Source organism: Notamacropus eugenii, chromosome 1, assembly GCF_028372415.1.
Source record: "Notamacropus eugenii isolate mMacEug1 chromosome 1, mMacEug1.pri_v2, whole genome shotgun sequence".
Lineage (NCBI taxonomy): Eukaryota > Metazoa > Chordata > Mammalia > Diprotodontia > Macropodidae > Notamacropus > Notamacropus eugenii.
In genome coordinates this window covers 3,057,472-3,084,855 of record NC_092872.1, presented here as the reverse complement: position 1 = coordinate 3,084,855, position 27,384 = coordinate 3,057,472, and the positions used below count along the sequence as shown (strand labels likewise).

Sequence of the window (27,384 nt, the reverse complement as noted above, 5' to 3'; positions counted from 1 at the left end):
CCGGGGGGAATGTCGGAGAAAGGAAGGGCTGCGGTGGGGGGCTGGAGAGGGTAAAGGGGGATAAAGGAGGGAGGGAAAGGAGAGAGAAAGGGGGGGTCGAAGAGGAGTGACGGAGCGGGCAGAGCCAGCGGGGAGGAAAGGGGAGGAGGGGCCGGGGGCGGGGCGGGCGGGAATGAAAGCGGCTGGGAGAGCTGGGCGGCAGGAGAGCGGCTCCGACCCCGGGCCGGAGCCAGAGCGGAGAAGCCGGGAGCCCAGAATCCAAGCGCCCGCCGAGTTGAGCTCCGTCTCCGAACCGAGCCGAGGCAGGTAAGGCGAGCTCCGGCTCCCTCCCTGGAGCCTACCGGGCCGCCCTGTCCCAGTCCCGAGAGCTCCCGAAGGTGGGGAGGATGAGCGCCGTCCTGCCCTCCTCTTACTGCCTCAGGGCTCTGCCTCAGGCTGGGTCCCTCTCCATCCCCGCCTCTGTCTCTCGTCAGTGTCTGTCGCTTTCTCGGGCCACCTCTCCCCGTCAGTGTCTCTGAATCTCTCTCCCACACCCCCGACTCTGTCTTTTTCCTTGTCCTTTCTATCAGCCCCCTCCCTGTCTCCCACTTCTTGTTCCTGTCTCTGTCTCTCTCCCATTCCTCTCTTCTTTCTCCCCATCTCTGTTTCTCTCCCTCCCTCTTGTTTCCCTCCTCCATGTCCATTTCTCCCCACTCTTCGCTGGTTGTCATTCCCTTTTGGATTCCCCCTCCTCCGTCTCTACGGTCTCTAAACCTGCCTCCTCCATTTCTCTGTCTTGTCTCTCCTATTCCTGGATCCTCAGAGTGTCTTATATTCTCTTATGGAGAGAATGGGGTTAACCCCATATATATAGAAATAGGAGTCAGAGATGGGGCTCCTATGAGGAAGAGACCCCATTGAGCCAGAGGAGAAAACAGTAAGGACAGATGGCCATCAGGGATGTTGAAAACCTTGAATTAGATTGTCAGAACACTTGAAACCTAACCAAGTGAACCTGAACAAGTGTATCTTTTCCCCTGGGCCTCAGTTTCCCCCATCTTGTGCCTTGGAAAGGTGATACTTCCCAGGGAAGAAATGAGTACATTTAGCTGCAAGACTGTGTGTGAGCATCAAGGTGTCTGTATGTGTATGTGAGAAGGGAGAGCTGTGTATGTGTGTTGGTGACAAAGAACCACTGGGTGAAAATGTGTAGACTGGGAATGAAGGACTGGTGGAGATATTTCCCAGGCTGAGGAAACCAAGTCACTGAAACACTATCTTCTTCCCCTGCCCCCCATCTTTTTTACCTCAGGGTAACAGGAACCAAGACCCAGCCTTTGGGTGCCTTTGTGATGCCCGAGGGAAACTGTAGGAACTAACCAACTTCCTCCACATTCCTGACCTGAATCACACACATTCAGACATATACACAAATTTGAGCATACATGGAGAAAGATATGCACAAATGCATGCAGACACACCCACCCGTATATACACAGGCAGCCATATACACCTGTAACACATGCACTCATACAAGCAGGGAGAGAGACAGCCAACTACACAGGAGCTTGAAATGCCTGGTTTCTCTTTCATCCCCACCCCCCCCACACACACCACCACCACCACCTTGATCAACTACTGGGAGTCTATCAGCAAAAACAGACTAGAAGTGGAATATGTGACACTAGAAAGACACTTAGATTCATCCAGCTTGGTCCTAGCCACCTCAGGCCACCTAGTTAACTCTTGGAAGCCCTTCCTTCTCTACTTAAAAGAGCTTCTGCCCAGTTATTGCCTAAAAACTGAATCACACAAATCAGGGATCTTAGCATACACTGCTGTTATGGTGAGGTCCTCCCAGATACTGTGCTGTTTATACCAGGTATCTGAGAATGCTGTAACATTTGCATGAGGACTTCCTCCACTTCTGACCAAGGCCTTGTCTCCTTTTGCAGGCCCAGTTGAGTTGAGGGATATTCTCTCTCTCTCTCTCTGTCTCTGTCTCTCTCTCTCTCTCTCTCTCTCTCTCTCTCTCTCTTTCTCTCTGTCTCTCTCTGTCTCTCTCTGTCTCTCTCCTCTTCTCTCCACTCTCTCCCCATATCAGTCCCTGAAAAAGATGGGAGTAGGAAAAAAATGGGGCCCCAGGAACAGATCAGAAGTCAATCCTTGTCACCCCTTCAGTTTAATGAATAATCTTTTTTTCCTCTGGCCCTGGACTCCCAAAGTAAAACTCTCATTTCTCCCAAGAGTGTGATTATGTGATTGGGAAGTGCTAGGGAAGCCCACTGGGTTTTCCCTTTTGCCCAGCTTCCATGTTTCTGTCTCTCTGCAGGTGCTGCACTCTCTGCTCTCCCTCCTCTCCCACTCCTTTTATCCTCCCTGTCTTTTTCCACTCTAGCCCATCAGCTTCTATCCAACCCACTGCCTCCTATTCCTTCTCTTTCATCCAACACTCCTCTTTCCTTCTCTTACCCATCTTTCTGTCTTCTTTCCCTCATCTCTCTTTTCTTCCCTCTAGCTGACCCTTTCCTCCCTTTCATTATCTTTTTTCCTCCTCTTTCTTTTCCCCACCTCCCCTACCTGTTTCATCTCCTTCTGTCTCTCTCTCCTCCCCTTTGTGTTTCTCTGCTTTCTCCTCTCCCTAACTTCCCTCCTGTCTGTCCCATCACTTCTTCCCTCCCCTCACACTTCCCCTTCCCTCTCCCTTTGTTTCTCCTTTTTCCTCTCCCTCTTCCCTTCTGACTCGGTTTTCTTCCCATTCTCATCTTTCCTTCCTCTTCTTCCCCTTTCTCTTCCTCCACCTTTTTTTCTCTCTCCCCCTCCCCTCTCTCCATTTCTCTCCTCCTTTTGTCTTCTCTCCCATCTTTCTCTCTGATCCCATCCGGGACTTCGGTCAGGTACCCTCAAAATGGGGCCAACTCTGCTTTTGTTGCTGCTGCTGCTGCTGCTGTGGGGAGCCAGGGGTGGGGCCGAGGCGGGACCTGGGAGCCCAGGCAAGAAGACGCTGAGCCTGGCGGGGGACCTGGTTCTAGGCGGGTTGTTCCCGGTGCACCAGAAGGGAGTCCCGGGGGCAGGGGGGAACGGGGAGTGCGGAGGCCCTGTGAACGAACAGCGCGGTGTGCAGCGCCTGGAGGCCATGCTCTTCGCCCTGGACCGCATCAATGGTGACCCGAGGCTGCTGCCCGGCGTGCGGCTGGGAGCGCACATCCTCGACAGCTGTTCCACCGACACGCACGCACTAGAGCAGGCTCTGGACTTCGTGCGCGCCTCCCTCAGCCGCGGCGCCCCAGGCTCCCGCCACGTGTGCCCCGACGGCTCCTACGCCATCCACGGCGAGCCGCCCACAGCCATCACCGGCGTCATCGGCGGCTCCTACAGCGACGTCTCCATCCAGGTCCGCGGGGAGGAGGGCTCGGGCAGGGGTGGAGTGGTCTTGGCTAGGGGCAGGGACGGAGGCGGGGGTGGAAGGAGAAGCAGGGAAAGGGCCCAGAGACACGGGAGAGGGGAAAACAGAGATGCAGAGAGACAGAGACAATAAGACGCCTTAACTGAGGAGGAGGTAGAATGAGAAACAGGAAAAGAAGTAAGTAGTCCGAGGCCGAGAGGGAGTGTGCAATGGAGAGAGCAAGGCAGATCAATGCACCGAGAGACCCATCTGAGGGACAGAGAAGACTGAGAAACGGAAGCACAGAATCTCAGTCTCCAGAAGGTCCCTCTATGGGCATCTAGTCCAATCCGTTCCTGATCCATTTGGAGAAAAGTGAAGCTTTTGTTGGAAGCAGCCCGTTCCATTTCTAGCCCTATGGAGACACAGAGAACCAGAAAAGGACATACAAAGACAGGGACAGAGACAGGAAGGGTGTGGTGTAAACCAGAGACGAAGAGGCAGAAATAAGGGACAGAAAACAGCAATGGAAGCGAACAGAGTCAGTGAGAGAACTGGAAAAATAAAGATAGAGCAATACAAGGATCAGGAAATCAAAACGGGGGAGAGAGAAGAAAAGGAGAGATTTTAGGACACGAAGGCAGATGACAAAGAGGAATCCAGGAAGAGAATAGACTGAATTTGATCTTCAAAACAACCTTGTGAGGTAGATGCTATCCCAGTCTTACAGGAAACTGAGGATCCGAAGAGTGGAGTGATTTGCCAATGGCCACAGAACTAGTATCTCTGGCAAGATCTGATCCAGGTCCTCATGACACCCCACCCTGTGCTTTTTTTCCCCCGTTTCTGAATAGAAATAAAAATTGGTAATGAAAGACGGATTCGAAAAGAGAAAGTTAGAGACAGGACACAGAGACAGAGAGAGAGTAAGACTCAAAGGCAGGAAGACAAGTTAGAGAAATGTACAAGGAAATGGAGGCTGAAAGAAAGGCCAAGCGACAGAAAAACAAAGATTATGAAACATGGAGAGGCAGGTTGGCAGATACCTGAATGAGAAAAGTGAGAGGGAATGAAATAGGAAGAAGAGGTTTTGGATATGAGGGGAGGTATTGGGAGGGGCACCCACATGTCCTGGAGGAGGCCAGGCCATTCACATACACACAGGCACACATACACATACATGCATCAGTCTCTTTCTCCTTCCCTCAACATCTAGCTCTGTCTGGAAGGCCTGACGAGGGAATCCTGTTGTGAAGGCCCTTGGGGAGGGGTGAGCCAATGCAGGCCCAGCTGAGGTCTTGTCTGCTCTTACCATCTGTCATTCTGGCCCATGAGAGACAGGGTCCGAGATCAGGGCTTCCCCTTCTTTCCCTTCTCCTCACGTCATTGCCAGCTACCTTCATCTCTGCTGGAGCTACCCAGTCCCCAACATACTCCACCAGGCAATGGCCCTTGCCAAGGATCCAAGATTCCAGATTCCCAGCTGGTCCCCACCCCAAGACTAGCAGTAGCTGCACTAAGTACAACCTGAGATAGAAAGGAGAGAGAAAAGCCAAGGGAAGAGGGCTATCCCTAACTGAAACAGAAGGGAGTCAAGAGCAAGGATTCCTGGATCCACCCTCCTGCAGGAGGAAGGAGCAGAGGGGCCGAGGGGCCCTTAATTTTCCCTTTGGAGACAATATGGAGGAATCTCCTATAAATTAGAAGACTGGGGGTGGGAGAGGTGGGGGGGGGGCGGGAATCTTCCCTAGGGAGGAAGAAGAGGAGCCTGGAGGTGCCTTCTACCTGCGCAACCTTCCTGAACGTGGGCAAATTCTCTTCCCTTTCTGGTGTAGTGTACACGTTTGTAAAATGAGCATTGCCCCAGATGCCCTCTCCAAGGTCCTTGTTCCGCACCAGGATTCCCTGGGGCTTGGCACAACGGAGGAGCAGCTAGGGACCAGGCCAGGCCAGGCCAGATTAGTCCAGTCCATACTCTTTATTGAAAGAGGTAGAGTTCGCGGGGTCCCTCCATAGTTACCCCAGCCCCTAGGGCTCCCGAATTCTTAAACCAGAATTTTTATATCGATCTCCAAGTGCTCCGCCGTCGTGTGGTTGCTCTCCAGCTTTCGGTTCCGGCTGGCGTACCAGCGCCAGTACGCCTGGATGATGCAGGCGGCGGCCCGCGCCCGGCAGAAGCAGCGGCGAATTCGCCACATGCGCGCCCGCGCCTGCAGCTTGACCACGGCGCCCTCCTGCTGTGAGTAGAGCAGCAGCATCGTCCGCCGTCGCTGGTCCAGGGTCCGGGCCAGCACAGCCCGCCACCAGCACTGGATGATCCAGGCACGGAGGGCTGCGTGCAGCAACGTCCGTCGCACCAGCAGGCCCCGCCACCAGGCTTGGATCCTGATGGCCGCTTCCGTCTCCTTGTCCTGGGGTAGAAGGGGGTCGGCTTAGACGGGGAAAGGGAGCCTTTCTCCCAGCCTCGACCCTGGCCCTCCACGGGGAGTGCACTGGTCCTTCACCCCCTCCTCTTCTTTTCCCCTAGCCCGTCCGCTATTTTCTCTTTGAAGTCTGTATGTCCCAACTCTCATCACCTACAGAGTCCTCTCCTCTCCTCCCTCCTCTTCTGCCCTTCTTAATCACTGCTCCTCCCCATTCTTCTCTTCTCACTATTCTCTCCTTTTTTCCTCTCTCTCTCTCTCTCTCTTTCTCTCTCTCCCTCCTTTTTCCCTCACTCTCTCTCTCCTCCCCATTCTTCTCTCCTCCTTAATGTCCCCATTCTTTTCTCCCTATTCTCTCTCCTTTTCTCCTCTCATCTCTCTTCTCCCCATTCTTCTGTCTTCTCCCTATTCTCTCTCTTTCTCTCATCGTTCCTCCCCATTTTTCTCTCTTTCTTATTCCCCTTTTTCTTCTGTCCCTCTCCTCTCCGTCTTTTCTCTGCCTTTTCTTCTCTCCCTTTCCTATTCACTCTTGCCTCAGACCTGGAAGGAACCTCACATATCATCTAGCTGACTCAGAGTTCATATCTGACTTGCTCAAGTATCCCTCTGCAACATTCCCAACAAGGGGTCATCCATTTGTCATTTGAAGAATTCGAGTGAAGGAGAAAACCCGTTATTTCTGGAGACAATCCATTTCACCTTTGGAGAGCCCCAGTTTTAAGAACCTTTCCCTCCCATGGAGCCTAAATCTGCCTTTTTACTTTCCCAATGTTTGCTTTCAGTTCTACCCTCCATAACCAGGCAAATAAATCAAACAGAGCCTTCTTTTAGTGACTGACACCTTTGCAAATACTTGAAAATAAAGATCGTGTCTCCCTCCTTCCCTCCAAATGTTTCTTCTAGCTAAACAACGCCACTGCCTTCTACCAGTCCTTGGTTTCCATGTCTCCCCAAATCCCGATCATCACCCTTCAGTTTTTTGCATCCTTTCTTGAGTGTGGTTCCCTGAATTAAGCACAATTCTCTATGGATCTGCTGAGGGCAGAACCATGGTATCCTTTGTTCTGGGCACCAGGCCTCTTGATGCAGAACTAAGACAGCCTTAGCTGGTCAGATGGACAGCAATGTAGTCCTGTGAATTCAGGGAACTTACAGGCTATTCTTTAGGTCCAGTCATTCAACCAACTCACACTCTGCCTAATACTATTGTCTAACCCACAATTCTCCATCTTATTTGGAACAATAGCGTAAGAGACTTTGTCCAACGCTTGACTGAAGTCAAGGTCAATTACCAGTTGACCACAGCTGCCTGACATCTGCCAGTCCAACCACTCTGCCAAAAAAGGAATGAACCTGGTTTGGCATGATGCCTTGAAGATGTGTTGGCTTTCATTGCTGTCTTTTCCAGATGTTCCCAAGCTAATCCTTTAGTAATACCATCTTTATTGAAATTAAATTCCCTGGCCTAGAGCTTGTGCTCTCCTCTTCTTTCTCACCTCTCCCAAATCTGAATATTTGTTTCCCTCTAGCCCTGCAGCACCTCACAAAGTCTTTCAAAGATCACTGAGAGTGCCGAATGGTTCAACAAGTTCATTGAGCGCTTCTTTCAATTTCTTGGACTCTACTTGCCCTGGCAACTTGAAGTGAAGAGAGCAGCTTTGTATTTTCTTCTTTATTTCCTTACTTATTTCTCCCTTCTCCCCAGCTGCTCTCCATCATCCTTCTCCCTCCCATAGTTCTCCACCAATTTTCCTTTTCTCTTTTCTTCCCTTTTCTCTTCCTTCTTACTCCCTCTCTCCCTCCCTTCCTTTTCTTTCCTCTTCTCTTGTCTCTGCTCTCCTTTCTTGTTTTTTTCTCTTCTCTCCCTTTCTCTTCCTTCTCCTCTCCTACCAGTCCCTATCCCATGCATGGATCAAACCCAGCTACGAATTCCACACCAATCCTCATCTTTAAGCCTTTGTCTCAAACTCTTGCCCTAGTCTTCTTAGTAATAATTTTTTTTCCATTTCCTAACCCTTAATCATTCTACTGCCCTCTTGGTCCATCCAATCCCACCAAGGACTCAAAGCATAAACCCTGCCTCTTCCAAAATGCCTTTACCTACCTCTGTTCCTCCCTTCATTTCTGATTCTTCTGTTTCTGGATCCTTCTTTTTCCTTTTTTGTGCGGCCTAGTGTGGAGGAGAGGGAGAAGGGGATGGGTGAAGAGGGAGAAAGGAAAGTGCCCAACTCCTCACACCCCAGCCCAGACTGTCCCCAGCACCATTCTGGATTTGCTCAGAGATCTCCAGAGGTAATCTGGTCCTTCCCACTACCTCAGGGAAGATCAACCCTTGGTCCAAATCAGCCCTTTCCTCCCTGAAATTATGAGGACCACCAGGTTCTTGCCCACCACCCTGGTCTATCCCTTACAGAGAGTAGACTTCCCATGGCTTCCAGACAGATGATGGTTCAGTTGTCTTCTTGACCTTAGCTTAGGCAGCCCTGGCCTGGGGATTACAGTGTCTATGAGGTCATAAGAGTGACTCTGACTCAGAGACCTCCACCTAGACATTCTAATTGCCACCCAACCACTGAGAAAGGAACCACTGGAGGGGACAGAGTTCTAGAGTGAGAAGCAGGACCCCTAGGTCTCTAGGGGAAGGAAACATAAAGTCCTTCCAGTAAAATGGGGACTGTGAGAAGAACCTGAATGAGGAATAGTTAGAGTAGGGGTGATGGGAGCAGGTCACCCAAACAAAAGCTCAAGAAGCAGAACTGAATTCTAGGGGTGGAGCCTACAAGCCATGTGTCTAAGGAATGGAGAGAGATTCCTTGGGAGGCCCTTCCAGAGAGTGAGTGAGCTAGGAACCTAGTTTGCTCCCCAACAAGTAACAAACAAGTCATTCAGTCTGAAACTCCTAGGACACTGACCTTCTGACCCCTACTTTCTCTTTCAGGTAGCCAACCTCCTCCGGCTTTTCCAGATCCCACAGATCAGCTATGCGTCAACCAGTGCTAAGCTCAGCGACAAGTCCCGTTATGATTACTTCGCTCGTACAGTACCACCAGACTTCTACCAGGCCAAGGCCATGGCTGAGATCCTCCGCTTCTTCAATTGGACCTATGTATCGACTGTGGCCTCTGAGGGGGATTATGGGGAAACTGGCATTGAGGCCTTTGAACTGGAGGCCCGTGCCCGCAACATCTGTGTGGCCACCTCAGAGAAGGTGGGTCGGGCCATGAGTCGGGCTGCCTTTGAGGGTGTGGTTCGGGCCCTGATGCAGAAGCCCAGTGCTCGAGTGGCCGTTGTGTTTGCTCGCTCTGAGGATGCCCGTGAACTTCTGGCAGCTGCTCAACGCCTCAATGCCTCCTTCACCTGGGTGGCCAGTGATGGTTGGGGTGCCCTGGAAAGTGTTGTAGCGGGCAGTGAAGGGGCAGCAGAGGGTGCCCTCACCATTGAGCTGGCCTCCTACCCCATCAGTGACTTTGCCACCTATTTTCGGGCCCTTGACCCATGGAACAACAGTCGAAACCCTTGGTTTAGAGAATTCTGGGAGCAGAAGTTTGGGTGTAGCTTCCGCCGGCGGGACTGTGGGGCCCACTCACTCAAGACAGGACCCTTTGAGCAGGAGTCGAAAATTATGTTTGTGGTCAATGCCGTGTATGCCATGGCCCACAGCCTGCACAACATGCACCAGGCCTTGTGTCCCAACACCACTCATCTGTGTGATGCCATGCGTCCCGTCAATGGGAAGAGGCTCTACAAAGACTTTATGCTCAATGTCAAGTTTGATGGTAATGAGTGAACTCAATTGTATAAGCATTAATCAAGTACCTAAATCCCCCGACCTGGAGCAAAGGATATGGAGAAGTTAAAAAGAAAAATGGCATGGTTGCTCTCCACATATATCCATCAATAGGGAGGATATAATATGTGTGTGCATGTGAGACTGTATGTGTGGAGTGTGAGAAGGGGGGAATCCAGACAAAATGTGAGGAAAACAGGAGGAGGGAGAGAGCATTTTCATTGGCTAGGAGAATCAGGGCCAGCTTCACAGAGCAGCTGGCACTTGAGGAAGGCCTTGAAAGAAGAGAGAAAATTCAACATATGGAAGTGAGGAAGGGATGACTCCTAGATTTAAAGTAGGAAGGAACCCTAGAGGCTAGCTTATCCAAATCTTTCTTTTTACAAGTGAGCATCTCGCTGGTCTGAGAAGTCATTACTTCCTTGACCCTGTCATGTGGGTAGTAAGCTGAAGAAGCCAATTCCCTGATCCCCTATCAGCACCCTGATCAGCATGGGGCCTAGGCATAAGAGATGGATAGCTTGCTCAAATGACTTAGGAAGATTGGGGAGAACTAGCTGGTGGGTCAGTCCGTTTGGAGCAAAAGGTCAAGTACAATGAATACTGAGCAAAAGGTCAACCTAGATAACAACTGGGAGATTTTGACGATAGGGATGAGCATCTGTATGGCTTTACTTCCCTACAGATACTTCCAACCTGGTGTATGATGAGATAGAAAACTATCTATTTCACAACACACCTTGGACGGGGACAGGGGACATGTGTTGCTGGCCCTGTCACATGGATGGGGGAAACCGAGGTAAGGTGAAGGAAAATGGTTACACAGGTGACCTTAGTGACAGAGACAAAATTAGAAATATGGTCTCTGTTAGGGCCCAAACCAGAGCTCTGTCAACTGGACCTCGGAAAGGTGCTCTTTCAAGTAGAGAGATGAAGAAAAGCAGTTTTTGGAGATGTGACAGTTACCTGAAGAGTGAGGTCTGGAGGAGGGGGGTTGTGCAAGTTTACTTAGACTCCTAGGGTGGGGAGGAGGATGTAAAGAGCCATGGAAAGGATCTAAAGTAGAGGATTCCCCTCTCACTCCCCAATCCTAAACTTAGATTGGGGACAAGCATATAGAGAGGGGACAGTCAGTCCTAATCAAGAGGTTATTGTACAAAGCATCTACAGATGCTTCCACTCAATCAGTAACCATCCCAGGATAGGTGGGGCAGAAGGAGGTGAGCATTCTGAATCCTAGGTGTGAGAGGCTCAGGTGAGCTTGGTGGAGTACTCTGAGAAGGGGGAAGCTGAGGTGAGTTGTTCTGAAGGGTCAGATTTAGGGTCAGGGTAAGGGAAGACTCATTCTCCTTTCATTTACTATACCCCAAGGTTATATTAATTCCATGTGATACAATGGAGCTCTTGTGAGTTTTTTCCCCTAAAACATAGCTGGCTTAAATTTGTTTCCTTTTTAAAAAAGAGAGAGAGAGCATGTGTCCTTTGGAGGGAAAGCATGAGCTATTGTGAAAACACAGTCGGGCAAGATGTCATGATTTCAGAAAGCCTAGGAATTACTAGATCCACTTCAACAGAAGCATCAGTCTTAGGCAGTTATGTGGAACAATAGTTAGCTCTCTGGACCTGAAGTTAGGCAGACCCAAGGTCAAATCAATGTTCAGATAGTTGCTAGCTGTGCGATGCCATGCAAGTCACTTAACCTCTCTCCATAGGTTTCCTTGTCTGTAAGATGGAGGTAATCACAGAGCCTACCTGTCTGATTTGTTCATGAGGCTAGAATGGGATCATATGTGTAAGCACTTAGTACACCTCAAAGTGCTCTACAAATGCAGCTGTCATGAGATACAGGCCACCAGAAGCTGAATTAAACAGCTTCATTAATGAATGCTCCTCAGTTGCGTTGATAACCCACAGCATCATCCCTACGCAGAGAGGTGAGACTTCTGCAGTTTATTCTCAGTGTCCCATCTTAGGCGGGGGCACTAACCCGTTGGGACCTATCCAGGCGGAGGTGACCAGCATACTAAGAATATGGTGACCAGGGATATAAAGATCAATGATGGACCTGCGGCTGTTTAGCCTAGAGGAGAGAAGCCTCAGGAAGAACTCTTCAGTCTGCAAATAGCTGAAGGGCCAGCACCAGAAAGCAAGATTAAACTTTTCTTTACTTGGCCCCAGAGGGAAGAACTAATAGCAGCTACTATTTCAATCTGGCTTTCAAGTTTGCTAAGAGTTTTGTGAATGTGATCTCATTTGCGCTTCCCAAGAACACTGAGTTAGGCAGAGGCAATGCTATTATCCCCATTTTAGAGAGGAAAAACTGAGGTTCAGAAGAGTTAAGTGGTTTGTCTAAGGTCTCCCAGGCGACTCCCAGCAGAAGAGGGATTGATGCACAGAGGAGTTGGGAATGGGATTCGTATTACATTCGAGACAGGATTGTGTTTGGGGTTGGGTGGGATGTAGGTATGGGGTCATTTGGGAGACTTCGTAAATTAGAATGACAGTTACAAGTGGTTTTGAATCAGGAATGGGTCCTGTGGGGCTAACGCTGCAGTTGTGTAAGTCTTATGGCTGGGGTGAATCAAGATTTGCCGCTGTTTGTCTTTCATTGATGTCAGGAAGATGATGCCACGACTTGCAAGTAAATTGGATTGAAGTGAGGGAGGGCTGCGCAAAGTCAACAGCTTCACTTTCTCCTCTGGAGCCATCTGGGTCCAGTGGCAAAATATAAATCAGGATGACTGGAGATGGCCCTGAATCAAAAAGTCAGGATTATTGGTTTGAGGGTGAATGGAGAGTTAAATCTGATGATTAGTGTTTGTGTTTAAGGTGGGTTTATGAGCTGGTTAGGGATTAGGCTTAGTGGAAGGTTAGATTTAGGGGCAAGAGGTTTCGAGTGGGGTTCAAAGTTGAGTAGAATTCAGGTTTGGGGTTAGGGCTTGGTTCAGGATTAGAGCCAATGACTCAAGACTCAGCACCCTCACTTGTTTCCCCCTTTCTCTTCCCCTCCCTTCAGCACCATTCCGACCTGCTGACACCCACAACGAGGTGCGTTTTGACCGCTTTGGTGATGGCATCGGCCGATACAATATTTTTACCTACCTCCGTGCAGGCAGTGGACGCTACCGATACCGAAAGGTCGGCTATTGGGCTGAGGGGCTGAGTCTGGATACCAGCCTCATTCCATGGGCCTCAACCCAGGGCACCGCCCTCCCTGCTTCCCGATGCAGTGAACCTTGCCTGAAGAATGAGATGAAGAGCGTGCAGCCAGGTGATGTCTGCTGCTGGCTCTGCATTCCATGCCAGCCCTATGAGTATCTAAAGGATGAGTTCACCTGCACCGACTGTGGCTTGGGCTACTGGCCCAACGCCAGCCTGTCTGGGTGTTTTGAGCTGCCCCAAGAATACATCCGCTGGGGAGATGCGTGGGCCCTGGGGCCAGTCACAATCTCCTGCTTGGGCTTCCTCGCCACCCTCTTTGTCCTAGGCGTCTTTGTCCGCCACAATGGGACCCCTGTGGTCAAAGCCTCGGGCCGGGAGCTCTGCTACATCCTTCTGGCCGGTGTCCTGCTCTGTTATTCCATGACTTTCGTGTTCATTGCCAAGCCCTCCACAGCAGTATGTGCCCTCCGACGACTCGGGTTGGGCACTGCTTTCTCTGTCTGCTATTCGGCCTTGCTCACCAAGACGAACCGCATTGCCCGCATCTTTGGTGGCGGCGCCCGCGATGGAGCCCGGCGCCCGCGTTTCATAAGCCCAGCTTCCCAAGTGGCCATTTGTCTGGCCCTCATCTCGGGCCAGCTGCTCATTGTGACCATCTGGCTGCTGGTGGAGGCTCCGGGCACAGGCAAGGAGACAGGGCCCGAGAGGAGGGAAGTGGTGACCCTGCGCTGCAACCATCGGGACTCCAGCATGCTGGCTTCTCTCGCCTACAACGTGCTGCTCATCGCCCTCTGCACCCTCTATGCCTTCAAGACCCGCAAGTGTCCAGAGAACTTTAACGAGGCCAAATTCATCGGCTTCACCATGTACACCACCTGCATCATCTGGCTGGCCTTTCTGCCCATCTTCTACGTCACCTCTAGCGACTACAGGGTGAGCTGGGGCCTAGGCTAGTCTGGGAACGGAGGCTGAGAGGGTCAGGGAAGAAGACCAAAGGAATGGGCAAAGGAACAAACTGAGGAAGAGAATGGGATTGGGGGGGTGGGAGGAAGGGGGAGCAAGGGACAGGGTCCAAAAACAATAATACATTTCTGTAGATCCTTAAGCCTTTCCAATCCATGTTCTTATTTCCTCATCTCACTTTCCCACACATAGTTTATTATCCCTATTTTGCAGGTGAGGAAACTCAGCGAAACAAAGTGGCCTATATCAAAAGCTCCGAAGCTGGTAGCAAAGCTGAGTTTCAGACTGGGCTCTTTGCCTTCACATCAACCAACAATCGCCCAATACACACTTATTAAATGTTTACTAAGTGCCAAACATGAGCTAAACATTTGGGACGCACATAAAGAGCACACATACAGTGTCTGGCCTCATGTTCTGAAGTCAACAAACACTGTTTCCTTCCCCCTCCCCCCAGCTTCTCAGAAGGAGAGGGGCCTGGCTGAATCCAAAACCCCAGCTGTGGAGGGGATATGGTAGAGAGAAAGGTACCTAGGTGGACTGGGGACGGAAATAGAAGAAAGGTAGAAGGGAAAACAGCAGTTCAGGAGGGAGAAATAAGGAGGTAACGATATGATTGGAGGGGGGGGGCGTCATAGAATCACAAATTTAGAGCAGGAAGGGGCCCCAGAGGCCAGTAAATCCAACATCCTCATGTTGTAGAAGAGGAAATTCAGAAGCACAGAGCAGTTAAGTGACTTGCCCAGGATCCCACATCTAATAATCATCTGAGATGAGATTTAAACTCATTTCTTAAGTCCAGTGCATGTTGAAAGAGGTAAGCTAGGATTCCCTAAGCTATTTCAGTCCTACTATGAGCCTTAGTTTGGGGAGAGGGAAGTACAAGTAGTTTCTAGAATCCTTTGTCCTCCACTTGCCCCAAAACTTCCCCTTAGCCAATGGTTTCCTCTGTCCTCAAATACAAATGACAATTGCTGTCTCTGACTGCTAACTCAAATGTCATAATCTCCCCAACTAAGACCATGGCCAGGAACCCCTCAAAGCACTTCCTACTTGCCTTCCGCCTCTCTTGTCCTCCCTTCACCACCCACCACTAGGCTTTTGATGGAGTCAGAGGACCTAGGTTTAAACTCTGTTTCTTACTTAACTATTTATGCCTCAGTTTCTTTATCTGTAAAATGGAATGGTTGGACTAGATGTTCTCTAAGGTTCATTCCAATCCTGAATGTCATGAGTCAGCTTTACCTCAGTCATCATATCCTAGTGGTTAGAGTCCTGGACTTGGAGTCCAGGGTATGACCTGGGTTCCAAGTTCAGGCCGGGCACTTACTAGCTCTCATCATAGGTAAATTATTTAACTCTCTCTGCCTTATTTTCCTCACATATAAGATGGAAAAATACCTCCATCCCCACCTTCCTACATAGGGTTGTTTTGAGGTTCAGGTGAACTGAAATGCATAAAGAACTTAGCAAATTTTAAAGCCCAAATAAATTATAAATAATAAATATGATAGTATAAATATAAATTATAAATGATTATTATCACTTTCTAAAAGAAGCTTGTACAGGAAGACTACATTGTACCTCAGAAAGGGTCTTCCTGGTGACCTAAGCACTTGCATGTTCAGTGATTTCAGTCAGTCTGACTCTTGGTGACCTCATTTAGAGTTTTTTTGGCAGAGATACCAGAGGTTTGCCATTTCCTTCTCCAGCTCATTTTACTGATGAGGAAGCTGAAGCAAGCAGGGTTAAGTGACTTGCCCAGGGTGGTGTAGCTAGTAAGTGTCTGAGGCTGGATTTGAGCTCAGGTCTTTCTGGTTCCAGGCCTGGCACTCTATCCACTGTACCACTTAGCTGCCCCAAAAACCTGCATACAGGTCTCTAAAAATGCAAGGTTAGATGTGACCATCTCTGTGTCCCTTTCAGCTGACAATCTTCTGTTTTACTCCAATTTCAGCAGCACTTGGGGTTTCCAAAGCACCTTTCTCACAACTACTTTATGATACAGGAAGGGCATGTAATAGCATACTCATTTTACAGATGAGGAAAGTCAGTCTCAGAGAAGTTGAGAATCTTTAGAACTTTGGACCTCGAATGCAAATCCTTGACCCCAGGGGTCTTTCATGTTAGAACTAAAGTCATGTATCGTTCTAGAACAACAGAGCTGGAAGGGACCTCCTTTCCAACTGAGTTAGGGAGGTAGTAGAAAGTGCGTTCTATCTGGAATGAGAAACGACCTGAATTCAAATCCCACTGCTGATCTCTATTGGCTGTGCAGCCATGGCAGAGTCACTCAGCCTCTCTGAGCAGCCTCCTCTGTACAACGTGGTAGATGATGCCTCGATCTCACAGTGGTGGTGTGAGGATGAAATGTGATGACGGGTGCAAAGTGCTTTGTAAACCATAGATCTCCACAAAAATGTCCTGGGTTATTTTTATTGTCTGACTGACTCCTCTCTGAGGCAGGAATCCCACCCATAACATCCCCGACAAGGAGTCATCTGGCCTCTACTCAAATACTTCTACTGATAGGAGCTCACTACTTAACATGGCTGCTCATTTCTTTGTTATATAATTCTACTTGTTAAGAAGTTCTAGCATACTAAGCTGAAATCTGCCTTTGTTGGACTCCCTTGATCTTCTGTGGTCTCAGTTCTACCCTCTTGTACCAAGCAGAACTGGATCTTCCTACCTTCCTACCTTCCTTCCTTCCTTCCTTTTTCTTTCTTTCTCTTCTGTTCTTCCTTCATCCTTTCCTTTCTTCCTCCTTTTCTTTCTTTTCCCCTTTCCTTCCTTCTCCTTCCTCCTCTTCTTTCTTTTTTCTCTTCTCTTTTTTCCTTTTTTCTCTTTCTCTTTTTCTTTATTTCCTTCCTTTCCTCCCTCCTTCCTTCCTTCCTTCTTTCCTTCCTCTTTTGTACTTCTACAACACTAACTTTTTATATCATAGACTTTTTATTTTTTTAAATATTTATTGATTTCTTTTGGTTTTAAATCACTGTTATTTCTGGATCTACTACCATGCCATCGGAATAGAATCCTCCTTCATATGAAGAAAAACAGTAAACTTATCCTGTGACGGCATCTGACAGTGTGGATGGTTTTCTATATTTGCCCTTCTCCACCTCTGCTCAGAGGAAGTCTCTGTTTGTATTGGATGAATTATTCTCCTAGACCATTATTGAGCTGTTTTTATTTTTTCCCCCATTAACTTTGAGTTCAGCTCCTTCTATTCATTTCCATTGCTGTAGCGGTTGGGCATCTTGGTCTTTTCCTTCTGATTCTTTTGCTCTGCGTCAGTTCATATACATTTTCCATGCTTCTCTCACTTCCTATGTTTGTCATTTCTTATGCCATGATAATATCCTATTACATTCGTATATCACAGTTCATCCATTTCCTAGTCCATGGAAGCTCAATGTGTCCAGGTCTTTCTTGCTATAAAAGTGTTGCTCTGAATATTTCGGTCTGTATCGGACCTTTGTTCCTGTCGTTGGCCTCCTTTGGGCATGTGCCTAATAATGACGTCATTGAGTTAAAGAATATGGATAGTTCTGCCATTTTTCTTGGATGATTCTCAGTTTTTACCCAGAAGCATTGGAGCAGTTCACAGCTTTATCAAAAGAGTGCTAGTGTGCCTGCTTTCCCACAATCCATCAACAAGTATTTATTAAGCACTTACTATTGCCAGACACTTTACCATATGCTAGGGATGCCAAGAAAAAGGAAAAGAAATAGTCCCTACCCTCAAGGGACTTACATGCTAGCAGGGGAGACAACATGTTCATTACAATTGGTTCATGCAAAATAAATACAGAATAGATAGAAAGTAGCTTTAAATGAGAAGGTTGGAATATAAAATACAGAAGCATATGGAAGGTGGGGAGAAGACCAGAAAAGTCCTCCTGGGAGAGATGGTGCCTGAGGAAGTCAAGGATTTGCTCTCAGAGGTGAAGGAAGAGAACACTCTAGGCATGGGGGACAATCAGTGCTAAGACCCAAACACAGAAGATGGATCACTGTGCGTGAGAAATAGTCAGTAGGGCTGTCCCACAGAGTAAGCAGCAGGGAGTAATGTATGAGACTAGAAAGCTAAGAAGGAGCTAGGTTGCGAAGAGCTTTAAACACCAAAGAGATTTGCTTTTATGTGTGATCCTAGAGAGCCATTAGAGTTTCTTGAGTAGTGAGGTGACATTATCAGAGGATGTGTGGAGGATGGATTGCACTGGGAAGAGATTTGAGGCAGGGAATCCAGTTAGAAGGTTATTGCAATATTTCAGGAAAGAAGTGAATGAAAAGGGTTTGAATTCGGGTGGCGGCTGTGTAAGTGGACAGAAGGGGACATATGCAAGAGATGTTATAGGAAAAAAATGACAAAGTTTGGCAACTGATTAGATATTTCCAGTGATCAAGGATGATGGCAAATTTGAGAAGCTACGAGAATCTGCATGGCGTGGGGCAAGTCCTCATAGCTATTTTACTTTTATTCATGTATTCCTCTTATTTTTAGTGGCTCGGAGAATGGTTTCACATGGTCATTTGTAGCTTGAAATTCTTATTTAGAAAAATCATTTGTTCATATCCTTTGACATTTATACACTGGGGAATGGCTCCTAAATCACATGTTTGTATCAATTCTCTATGTATCTATGCTATCTGGCTTTTATTAATGACATTTCAATGGTGTCCTGGTAAATGTTTTACCACCCAACTCTTCAGGGGGAAACATACGCAGGACACACTTTGAAGTTCAATTTGCATTGTAAGCATTTTGTCCATTGCTTTCTGAAGTCTAGACTGAAAATTGAGCAATAGAGTCTTGCAGGCTTGGCCAAGCTGGCTCCAGTACATCGCTGCAAAGATGTTTTTTTCCTGAACTGATTACGTCCATGCAAAAGCTTTTTAATTTTATGTAATCAAAATTGTCTGTTTGGTCTTTTGTGATCACTGTGACCTTGTGATGTGAATTCTCTCCCAGCCATAGTTGTGCTATCTTCATCCAAATCCTTTTTGTACACGATGGAACTTCAAGTGCTGAAGACTGCTTTCATGACACCTTAAACATTCTCTTCTTCAGGCTAACATCCAATTCCTTCAGCCCCGACAGCATAACTTCCAGACCTCTCTCAATCCCAGGCAAACTCCCTGGGTGCCAGCCCTCTGTTCACCCACTCTGGTATATAAATGAAAATTTTATAGCATTCTACATTCCAATGTCTCTTCTAACTTTGATATTCTGTGGCTCTTTGACTCTTATAACAGGACCCCAAGATATGTTGGGGGGAGGTCTCTCCTATGTGGGTGGAGAATTGGGGGATGCTGTAACACAGAAGCCCTGACTCTAGGTAACTCCTTCCAGGTGCAGACCACAACCATGTGTGTATCTGTCAGCCTCAGCGGCTCCGTCGTTCTTGGCTGCCTCTTCACTCCCAAACTTCACATCATCCTCTTCCAGCCACAGAAGAATGTAGTCAGTCACCGAGCTCCTACCAGCCGCTTCAGTGTCACAGCTGCTGGCTCCAGCATCTCCCATGGTCAGCCTATGCTCCTGGACCTCTTTGGCACTCCCAAACCAAGAGTTCCATCTATCCTCCCCACCCCCATCTCCCAACATCACAGTATTCCCATATGTATTCCTTAGAGTCATAGGTTACCCTGGTCTTACCCACTCTTGAGTCTCAGTGCCCCACCAGAACCTAGTCTATACCCACTCTCCCTCAGATTTCAGCTGCTGCCTCATTATACCCTCTCCCCTAGAGTTCAGGGGAATGAAGACATACTCAGGTCACCACGTGTGCAACATTTAATTTTATTTTTTGAGGAACATAGAATGGTTCTCCCCTGAGAATAGAATGGAAAGAAAAAGGAAGGAGTTAGAAAGAGAAAAGGGTCTACAGCAGAAGATCCTCTAGACCCTTTCCTGAAATCTACCACCATAGAGAGGACTCAACTGAGCCTGAGAAAACACCTCCTTTGGAATAGATGCCCTCTTTTGCCCTTCTATGTGATTCATGAAACTCCCTTTTCCCCACTACTAACCTCTCTGCTTTCTCCCCCCAGGCTCTGGATCCCAGTTTGTCCCCACGGTATGTAATGGCCGGGAGGTGGTAGACTCCACAACTTCATCACTCTGAGGCTTGAACCCCAAAACAACCTGGCTCCATGTCTAGAGACGGGGGAGGTAGCACAGGGTCCCATACCCTGGGACCCAGGCAGATGAGCCTGGGTCATTGCAATAACCCCAAGTCACCTCATTTCTTTCCCCAAACATTGTCATCTCACCTAACCCCCATAGGCTGTTGTAACAATCTAACCCCATGCCATCTTCCAACCTTGGCCCAGGGTCAGAAGCTACTGGAGAACATTGGGAGCATAGGGTGCCCAGCTAATAGGTCATGGCATTGTGTTTGTTTGAACCTATAGAGTCCAATGGAAACCCTGAGGGAAGGACCTGGGGTTGGTGGAAGAAACTAGAGACATTGAAGGCCTGGGATCAAAGGATTTATGTATTAGAAATGGGTCCCCAAATGGGAGAAAAATAGAGGAGCCAGGCTCCCTGATTCTTGTTACATCAAAGGTGCTTCCAGCTCTGGGCCCAGTTCCTAATCCTTACTTATATCCTTATGTCCTAGGGCTTTTAATTTTTTGTATGTTATCCTAGCAGGGTGGGGAAGAGGGAGCATCCAGTCTTCCTGCAAAATACTGTATCCTGTGGTTTATTTTGTAATTTCTGTAAATAAAGTTTGGTTTTTTTTTAAATCCAAGCCCTTGTCCTCTCTGCCCTAATCCTGGGCACAAATACAAAAGGGTGGGAGCAGAGGAGGGGGATTTATACATAATGGGTAGGGTACTTAGATGGCACCATCCGTTGCTGTGACCAGGGAGGGCCACGTGGTGCCAGGGTCACAGAAGCGTCAACTTGTTACTACTGGCTCCAACAGAGCTTCCTCAGGGTCAGGCAGCCCAAACGGCACAATACTTGTACCGACCTCACATGGCTGGGTAATGTTGGAAGAGTCAGAAGACCTGAACCCAAGTTACGGTATCACCTCTGCCATTTACCACCTATGTGATCCCAGGCAATCCCTTCATCTGTCATTCCAAGACACATGACCTTTCAAGGTCTCTTCCAGTTTTAAATCTATACCCCTGTGAGCAAATGAAATAATGTGTGTGGCAAAGTTTGCCAACCTTGACGATCTCTACAAAGTCCAGTTGTTATAAATCATAAATGAGTCCTGGTGTTAAGGCCTAGAGAGTAATCAAAGAAATGAAGGAATGTGAGGTTGGAAGGGAAGGAGATCAGTGCCAAGATCTTTAGGAAAGGTCAGGGGATAGTGTAAATGCTGGAGGACAGAGGGAGAGCTGAGGTGCTTGGGAAGACTTCATGGAGGAGACAGGACTTGTTCTGATCCTTGAAGGATGGAGGGAATTTACTAAGGAAGGTTTAATCCGAAGAGCTGCTCGTAAAGGGGGATGGTCTGGCATATGGATTGGATGGGATGGAGGGGTTGGGGGCAGGAGGAGGGTGAGCAAAGAAGCATTACAATTGAATAGCACCAGAATTTGGCACCTCTGAAGGGAAAGTTTCCCGGACTAGGGTTAGGGTTAGAAATGTGAGGAGAACTAAGGAGAGGGGTGCGCTTCCCGGAGCCTGGTATGTCGGAGTTGGAAGGGCCCATTAAAGAAAATCTAGTTCAAATCTGACAAACACTAAGTGCTACCATGTGCAGAGCTCTATGCCAGGCCCTGGAAGAGAGAGTTTAGGTAAGGCATAGTACTTTTAACTCAGTGTTCAGGTCTAATGGAAGACACATGGATAACTATGCTACATAATATTACGTACATATGCAAGAATTAGAAAAAAGCATTAGGTGAGGTCTATGTGAGGTTTGTGAGGAAAAAGTGTATTAGTCTAGACCAGGGGAAATCAGGGAAGGCTTCTTGGAGGAGGCAGCATTTAAGTCTGATGTTAAAAGCTGAATAGGAATTCAAGGGGTGGAGGGAAGGGATGTGTATTTAGAATGGATAATCCCAGTCACAAGAAAGAGCATGAACAAAGTCAAGTACAGAGAAAGCACAGAGGATTCAATTTCATTCAACAAACATTTATAAATGCCTACTATGTTTGAGGCACTGTGCTAGGCACTTTGGTTATAAAGACAAAAATGTTCCTGCCCTCAAGGAACTTATATTCTACTGACATAGGGGTGATACATACACAGATAAGTAACTACAAAGCAAATATAGTCATTTGGTTGTGGATGAGGCAACAACTAGTAACTGAGAAGAGGATCAGGAATGGTCTTTTGTAGACTCGGCTCTGAAAAGAGCCAGCGATTCCAAGAGGCAGAGTTGAGGAGGAAGAGGGTTCTAATCATGGAAAACAATCGGTGGAAAAGCATGGAAGTGAGAAATAGGCTGTTCTGTTTGGGATAGTCCAGTTGGCCTGGAACATAAGGTTCATGAGAGGGAGTAGCATGAGATCAGTCTGAAAAGACAGGCATATTGTGAGGGTCTCTTTAAATGTCCAACAGTGGAGTTTGTATCTTATTCTACAGGAGTTGGAGATATACTGAAACTTCTTGACATGATCAAACTTGTGCTTTAGAAAGATCAATTTGACCGCTGTGGAGAGGCTGGAATGGGGAGAGGAGAGATTGGAAGCAGGTAGATCAATTAAGGAGGCTTTTTGTGTAGTCCAAGTGAGAGGGATAAAAGTCTGAACTAGGGGTGGCTATGTGAGTGAAAAGAAGAGGTCAGATGTGAGAGATGGATCCATCAATAAACAAGTATTTATTAAGTACCAAGATCTGGCACCTGATTGGATACAGGACATGAGAGGAAGCCAAGTGTAGATGATAACTCTGAGGTGGTTAACCTGAAAGACTTGGAAAGATAATAGCACCCTTGACAGACATAGGGGAGTTAATAGGAAGGAAGAGTGGGTGGGTTTAGGGAGAAAAATGTGTTCTGTTTTGAACACATGGAGTTTAAGATACATATTGGATATGCAAGTTACAGGAAGAGTTAGGTTCCAGATCAGAAATATGAGGGCTGAATAGGTGGGCCTGGGAGTCACTGGAACAGGTATGATCATTGAACCTGTGGGAGTTGATGAGGCCTCTGAGAGAAAATGTAGAGAGTAAAGACAGCCTAAAACATTATCCTAGAGCAGAGCTATGCTTAAGGAGAATCATGAATGATCCAGCAAAGGTAACTGCGAAGGCAGGGGGAGCCAAGTAGGAGAAACCTTAGGGAGAAGAGTTATGTGCAAGAGGAGGGAGGTTGTACCCCCAGCCCTCAGCTCAGTGCCTGGCACATAATGAGCCCTCAATAAATACTAGTTGACTACTTGACTGACTTATCAACAGTGTTGAAAACCGCAGAGAAGTCGAGAAGAATGAACAAGAGGATTTAGCAACTGAGGGATCACTGATGGTCTGGGACGCAGCAATTTCAATTGTGAGTGGTGAGACGGGAAGCCAGATGGCAAGATATTGAGAACTGGGTGGGAGGTGAGGAAAGGGAACAAAGAGTAGAGTCAGCTTTTTCTAAGACGGTTGAAGAGAGGAAAAACACAGCATCATAGTTTGAGGGGATGGCAGGCTTAAGTGAAGAATGTTTTTCAAATATAGGATAAGTTTGGGCATGTTGAGCAGCAGAAGTTAGTAAAGAGAGATTAAATATTAGAAAAAGAACATGGTCCAAAGGATCAGGCTTCCAACTGAGGCAACAGAGGATGGGTCACAGTAGCATAGACAGAGAGGTAGAAGGGAAAGACCATCTACTCCAGCCTCCTCATTTTACCAATAAGGCTGAGGAATGCTAAGTGACTTGTACAAGATTACTCAGATAGCAATTATCAGAAGTGGAACTTGAACCCACATCCTCTGACTTTGGCAAAGAGAAGGGCCACTACTTCTTCCTCAAAGGTTGGAGACTTGGGGGATTTGAAATGGGGCGTCAAGGAGAAGACGGAGTTCACAATGAAGGGCCTTTGTTTTCTTGACAAAGTCTGAGGCCAGGTTCTCTGCTGCAGGGGACAAGGGAGCAAGGTGATGCAGGAGAGAGGAAAAGGTTTGCAAAGCAGTTGCTGTGGAGAATGTGACAGGGAATCCATCAAGGAAGAAAAAGGTTGCTCTGCAGCAGTGGGGGGCAGCCCCGTTGTGATTCGATGACCTCAATCTGCAGTGGAACCCAGTCAGCATGAGTTCTGTGACTTTTTAAATTTACATTTTCCTTCGTACCATGACCTTATAATCATCAACAAACATGCACATTTCAGTGTACAAAAAGGGAAAACACAAGCGGATTGCCTATGAAGCTCATGTTTGGGGGATTTTATTATCATTGTTGGCTTTAAGGTACATTAAATTAGGGGCAAATAGGTGGCCAAGTGTACAGAGTACTGCACTTGGAGTCAGGAAGACTCATCTTCCTGAGTTCAAATCTAGCCTCAGACACTGACCAGCTGTGTGACTCTGGGCAAGTCACTGAACCCTGTTTACCTCGGTTTCCTCATCTGTAAAATGAGCTGGAGAAAGGGCAAACCACTCCACTATCTTTACCAAGAAAACCCCAAATGGGGTCACAAAGCGTTGGACACGCCTGAAATGACTCAACCACAAAAATGTGACAGTAATAATACAATTGACCTGTTTCTTGTTCTTTTATGAACTTTTCCTTTTTTTGTGTGTATTTTAAATACTTTGATGCTTTTCTTCTGGCCTATCACTATGAAGTCACCCCTCCTGAAAAAGGCTCTCCCCTTATAATACATAACATCCAGCCAAACATTTCAGCCCACTGGCCACATCTGACAATGCGTGCCTCACGGCATCTTGAGTCTATCACCTCTCCGAGAGGTGGGTGCCATGCATCCTCCTTAGGCTTTGAAGTCATCATGTTCAGGAGAGGCACAGTCAGGGTTTTGGAGTCTTTCCGAGTTGTTTTTCTTTACATCCTCAGGGATCCCATGCAAATCGTTCTCTGGTTTCTACACATTTCACTCCGCCCTAGTCTTCTCAAGTCTCTCTGAATTTTTCATATTTGTCATTTCTTAAGGTGCAACAACACGCCATTACATTCCACATGCTGCAGTTTGTTGAGGGGACTCTCTTTGCTTCCAGTTCTTTGCTACAACACAAAGTGCTGCCATCGACATCTTTGTATAGATGAGTCCTTCACCTCTTTTCTTTGAGCTCTTTGGAGCATATGCCTAATAGTGGGATCTCTGGCTCAGGGTATGTACAGTTTAGTGACTTTTGGAGTGTAATGAATTTCAAATGATTTTCCAGAATGGTTGGACCAGTTTACAACACCATCAACAATGTATCAGTGTACCTAATCTACCTCCCATAGCCGCTCTGCCAATAGTTGCCATTTTTGTCTATCTCTGCCAATCCGATGGGTATGAGATAAGAGTTTCAGAGTTCATTGGTCTTTCATTTGTCATTGGTAACTTGGATCATCTTTTCATAGGCTGCAGATCTCCCCATGGTGAGTATACACTTCCGTGGTGCTGACTCAGTCACTGTGCTGTGAGGGTCTTGAGTCCCTGTCTTTATCCAAAGGGAGTTCACTTAATGGAGTAGAGGGGGAGGGGACGCACTTCCTCTGGATGTCTTGGCTGTAGGATGCTAGTTACTCTTCATTCTGATATTGACCCATTTCTGCTTCCAGGCACACCCTATCTCTGATGTAACATAAAACACTATATAGATTCTGCTATGATTATTAGGGGGCCATGGAACTGGGTCAAGAACCAGTGTTCCACACCCCCTCCCCCACCCCAGCCCTACCTCTTCCAACCCCCAGCTTAATTTGAGATGAACCTTCTTTTTCCTGCCTTGCGTTGTGTGGGCCACACAAGAGTCCTTCCAAACCACATGCATGCCCCGCTCAGGGAGGACTGCCGCCCCCTTCTACTCCATTCCCCTATCACTGACTGCTCTAACCCTTTCATGAATTCCTAGAAAATCTGCCATCCCAAGTCATCCTTATTTTCTTCTCCAGATAAGAGGAAAAGGACAGACAGCAATCTCTAAACAGTGAAAGGTCATTGAGAACCCACAGGCTTCAGTGGGGCCAGCAGAACACAGGAGGGAATTGCTGAGGGCTGATGGGGAGGGACTGACAGGCGGAGCAGAGAGCAGCAGAAGGGGAGGGGCAGCAGAGGTCAGCAGGAGGCAGCTGGGTTGGGGTTATTGGGAGAGCCGAGAGCATCAGGGTGTTTCCTGTAGGGGGACAGCTGGCAGAATCTCAGACTCAGAATCTCCAAGTTGAAAGTAACCTTGGAAACCACGTAGTCCAAACTTTTGTGCCCGCACCAGAATCCCCTTGACCCCACAACCACCAAGGGATCATCTGCAACTTTTTCCCAAGGGTAAGGGTAACACCAGTGAAGACCACAATCACAGAATCCAGGCTGCCAGGCTGGTCAGAGCCTGAGAAGGTAGCTTCTTGGCAGCCAGGAAACAAGACAAGAGACAACAACCCACAGACTGCCAGGGCCACTGTCTTGGGATGCCACCTGGTGGCCACTGTTCAGTTAACTTCTCAACAGGTCAGTGGCTCCAGGACCTGACACTCTCCACCTCTCCTCAGGGATCCTCCTGTCCCTAATCTTTCCCATAGGCACACAATCCCAGCATCAGTAAACCCTGACCCTGAATTTATATTATGCTGGGCTTTATTATTCCCTTAATTTCCCAGTAAAGCTTCTTTGGCAAGCTATCAATCTTGTCTCTGAGTTGGTTCCTTTTTGGGGGGAGGCGTTGTTTCTCCCACCAAATCACTCCCTCTTTGGTTTTTTATGCATATAGGCAGAGGTTACTCTGTGGAAATCTTCCAATACAGGTTATGCGTAGGTCTTCACAGACGTAGCTAAAAGGGTACCTCTAGCTCCTGTATAAGCATTCCAGGTAACAATGCATATGTATCCAGCATGACAGCCTTTATACCACTCCACAGAAAATGCAAAGGAAACCACAAACAAACACAGAAAACATAAAGATTCACAAAGTCCCCCAAACTTTTGATCAAACTTTTGATGCCGTCTTTAGGATTGTAGACTGAGACCTGGAAGGGGCCATTTAGTCTAAACCCCCTCACTTTATAGATGGAAAAACCAAACATTAGAGAGGTGACTTGCCTAAGGTAATAAAGGGTGGAGGTAGGATTTCTACAAGGGCCCTGAAGTCCTCCAGCCTCATTGGCATCTTGTGGGTTGGACACCTTTTTGAAGGGAACTGAACTTGGAGATGCTAGTAGAGCAACCCTATACATTCTGATGAGTTCTATTTTCCAAAGGAATGCATATGGTCCCTCCACTTCTCCCCAGTAGCACCATCCAGCTGAGGCAGTCATTTGCATAGAAGTGGTAGCTGATGTCACTGGCATGGGTAAGAAAGAAGAGGCCCAAAGAGAGGCCCTTAGGAAACATCCACAATAATGGGTCAGGAAGAAAAGAAAGGATGGTGAGACAAGAGACAAAGAAGTATTCAAGGAGGGAGAGGAGACCCAGAAGAACGTGGGTGCCTCCAAAACCCTAGGAAGAAGTGAATGTCCAGGAGAGGGGGGGTGAGAGGTACAGCCCCCTGGAACACTCATCACTTGACTCCATGGTTCTCATCCCCACTATCTCCTCAACCTCTGGTTGGGGGTGGGGTTATCTGACTGCCTTT

The 27,384-nt window shown here is 47.7% G+C and overlaps 2 protein-coding genes across 4 annotated transcripts; one reads left to right on the top strand and one right to left on the bottom strand.

Annotated features, from left to right (window-relative positions):
- The first annotated feature begins 893 nt into the window (after positions 1 to 893).
- GRM2 (glutamate metabotropic receptor 2) lies at positions 894 to 20,458 on the top strand. 2 transcript variants are annotated; one of them, XM_072650455.1, is made up of 5 exons: positions 894 to 3,373; positions 8,726 to 9,563; positions 12,591 to 13,669; positions 19,056 to 19,230; positions 19,757 to 20,458. In XM_072650455.1, the coding sequence occupies exons 1-5, from the start codon at positions 2,888 to 2,890 to the stop codon at positions 19,828 to 19,830; spliced, it is 2,652 nt and encodes an 883-aa protein (XP_072506556.1). In that variant the 5' UTR covers positions 894 to 2,887; the 3' UTR covers positions 19,831 to 20,458. The 2 variants fall into 2 exon arrangements, with proteins under 2 accessions (XP_072506556.1, XP_072506555.1); XM_072650454.1 differs by lacking the exon at positions 894 to 3,373 and adding an exon at positions 8,276 to 8,620.
- On the bottom strand, positions 5,328 to 12,756 carry IQCF6 (IQ motif containing F6). Of its 2 annotated transcripts, none has more exons than XM_072650485.1 (3): positions 12,677 to 12,756; positions 7,892 to 7,957; positions 5,328 to 5,775 (listed from the first exon to the last, which is right to left on the bottom strand). In XM_072650485.1, the coding sequence occupies exons 2-3, from the start codon at positions 7,907 to 7,909 to the stop codon at positions 5,410 to 5,412; spliced, it is 384 nt and encodes a 127-aa protein (XP_072506586.1). In that variant the 5' UTR covers positions 7,910 to 7,957; positions 12,677 to 12,756; the 3' UTR covers positions 5,328 to 5,409. The 2 variants fall into 2 exon arrangements, with proteins under 2 accessions (XP_072506586.1, XP_072506583.1); XM_072650482.1 differs by lacking the exon at positions 12,677 to 12,756 and adding an exon at positions 8,199 to 8,308.
- Positions 20,459 to 27,384: the final 6,926 nt, after the last annotated feature.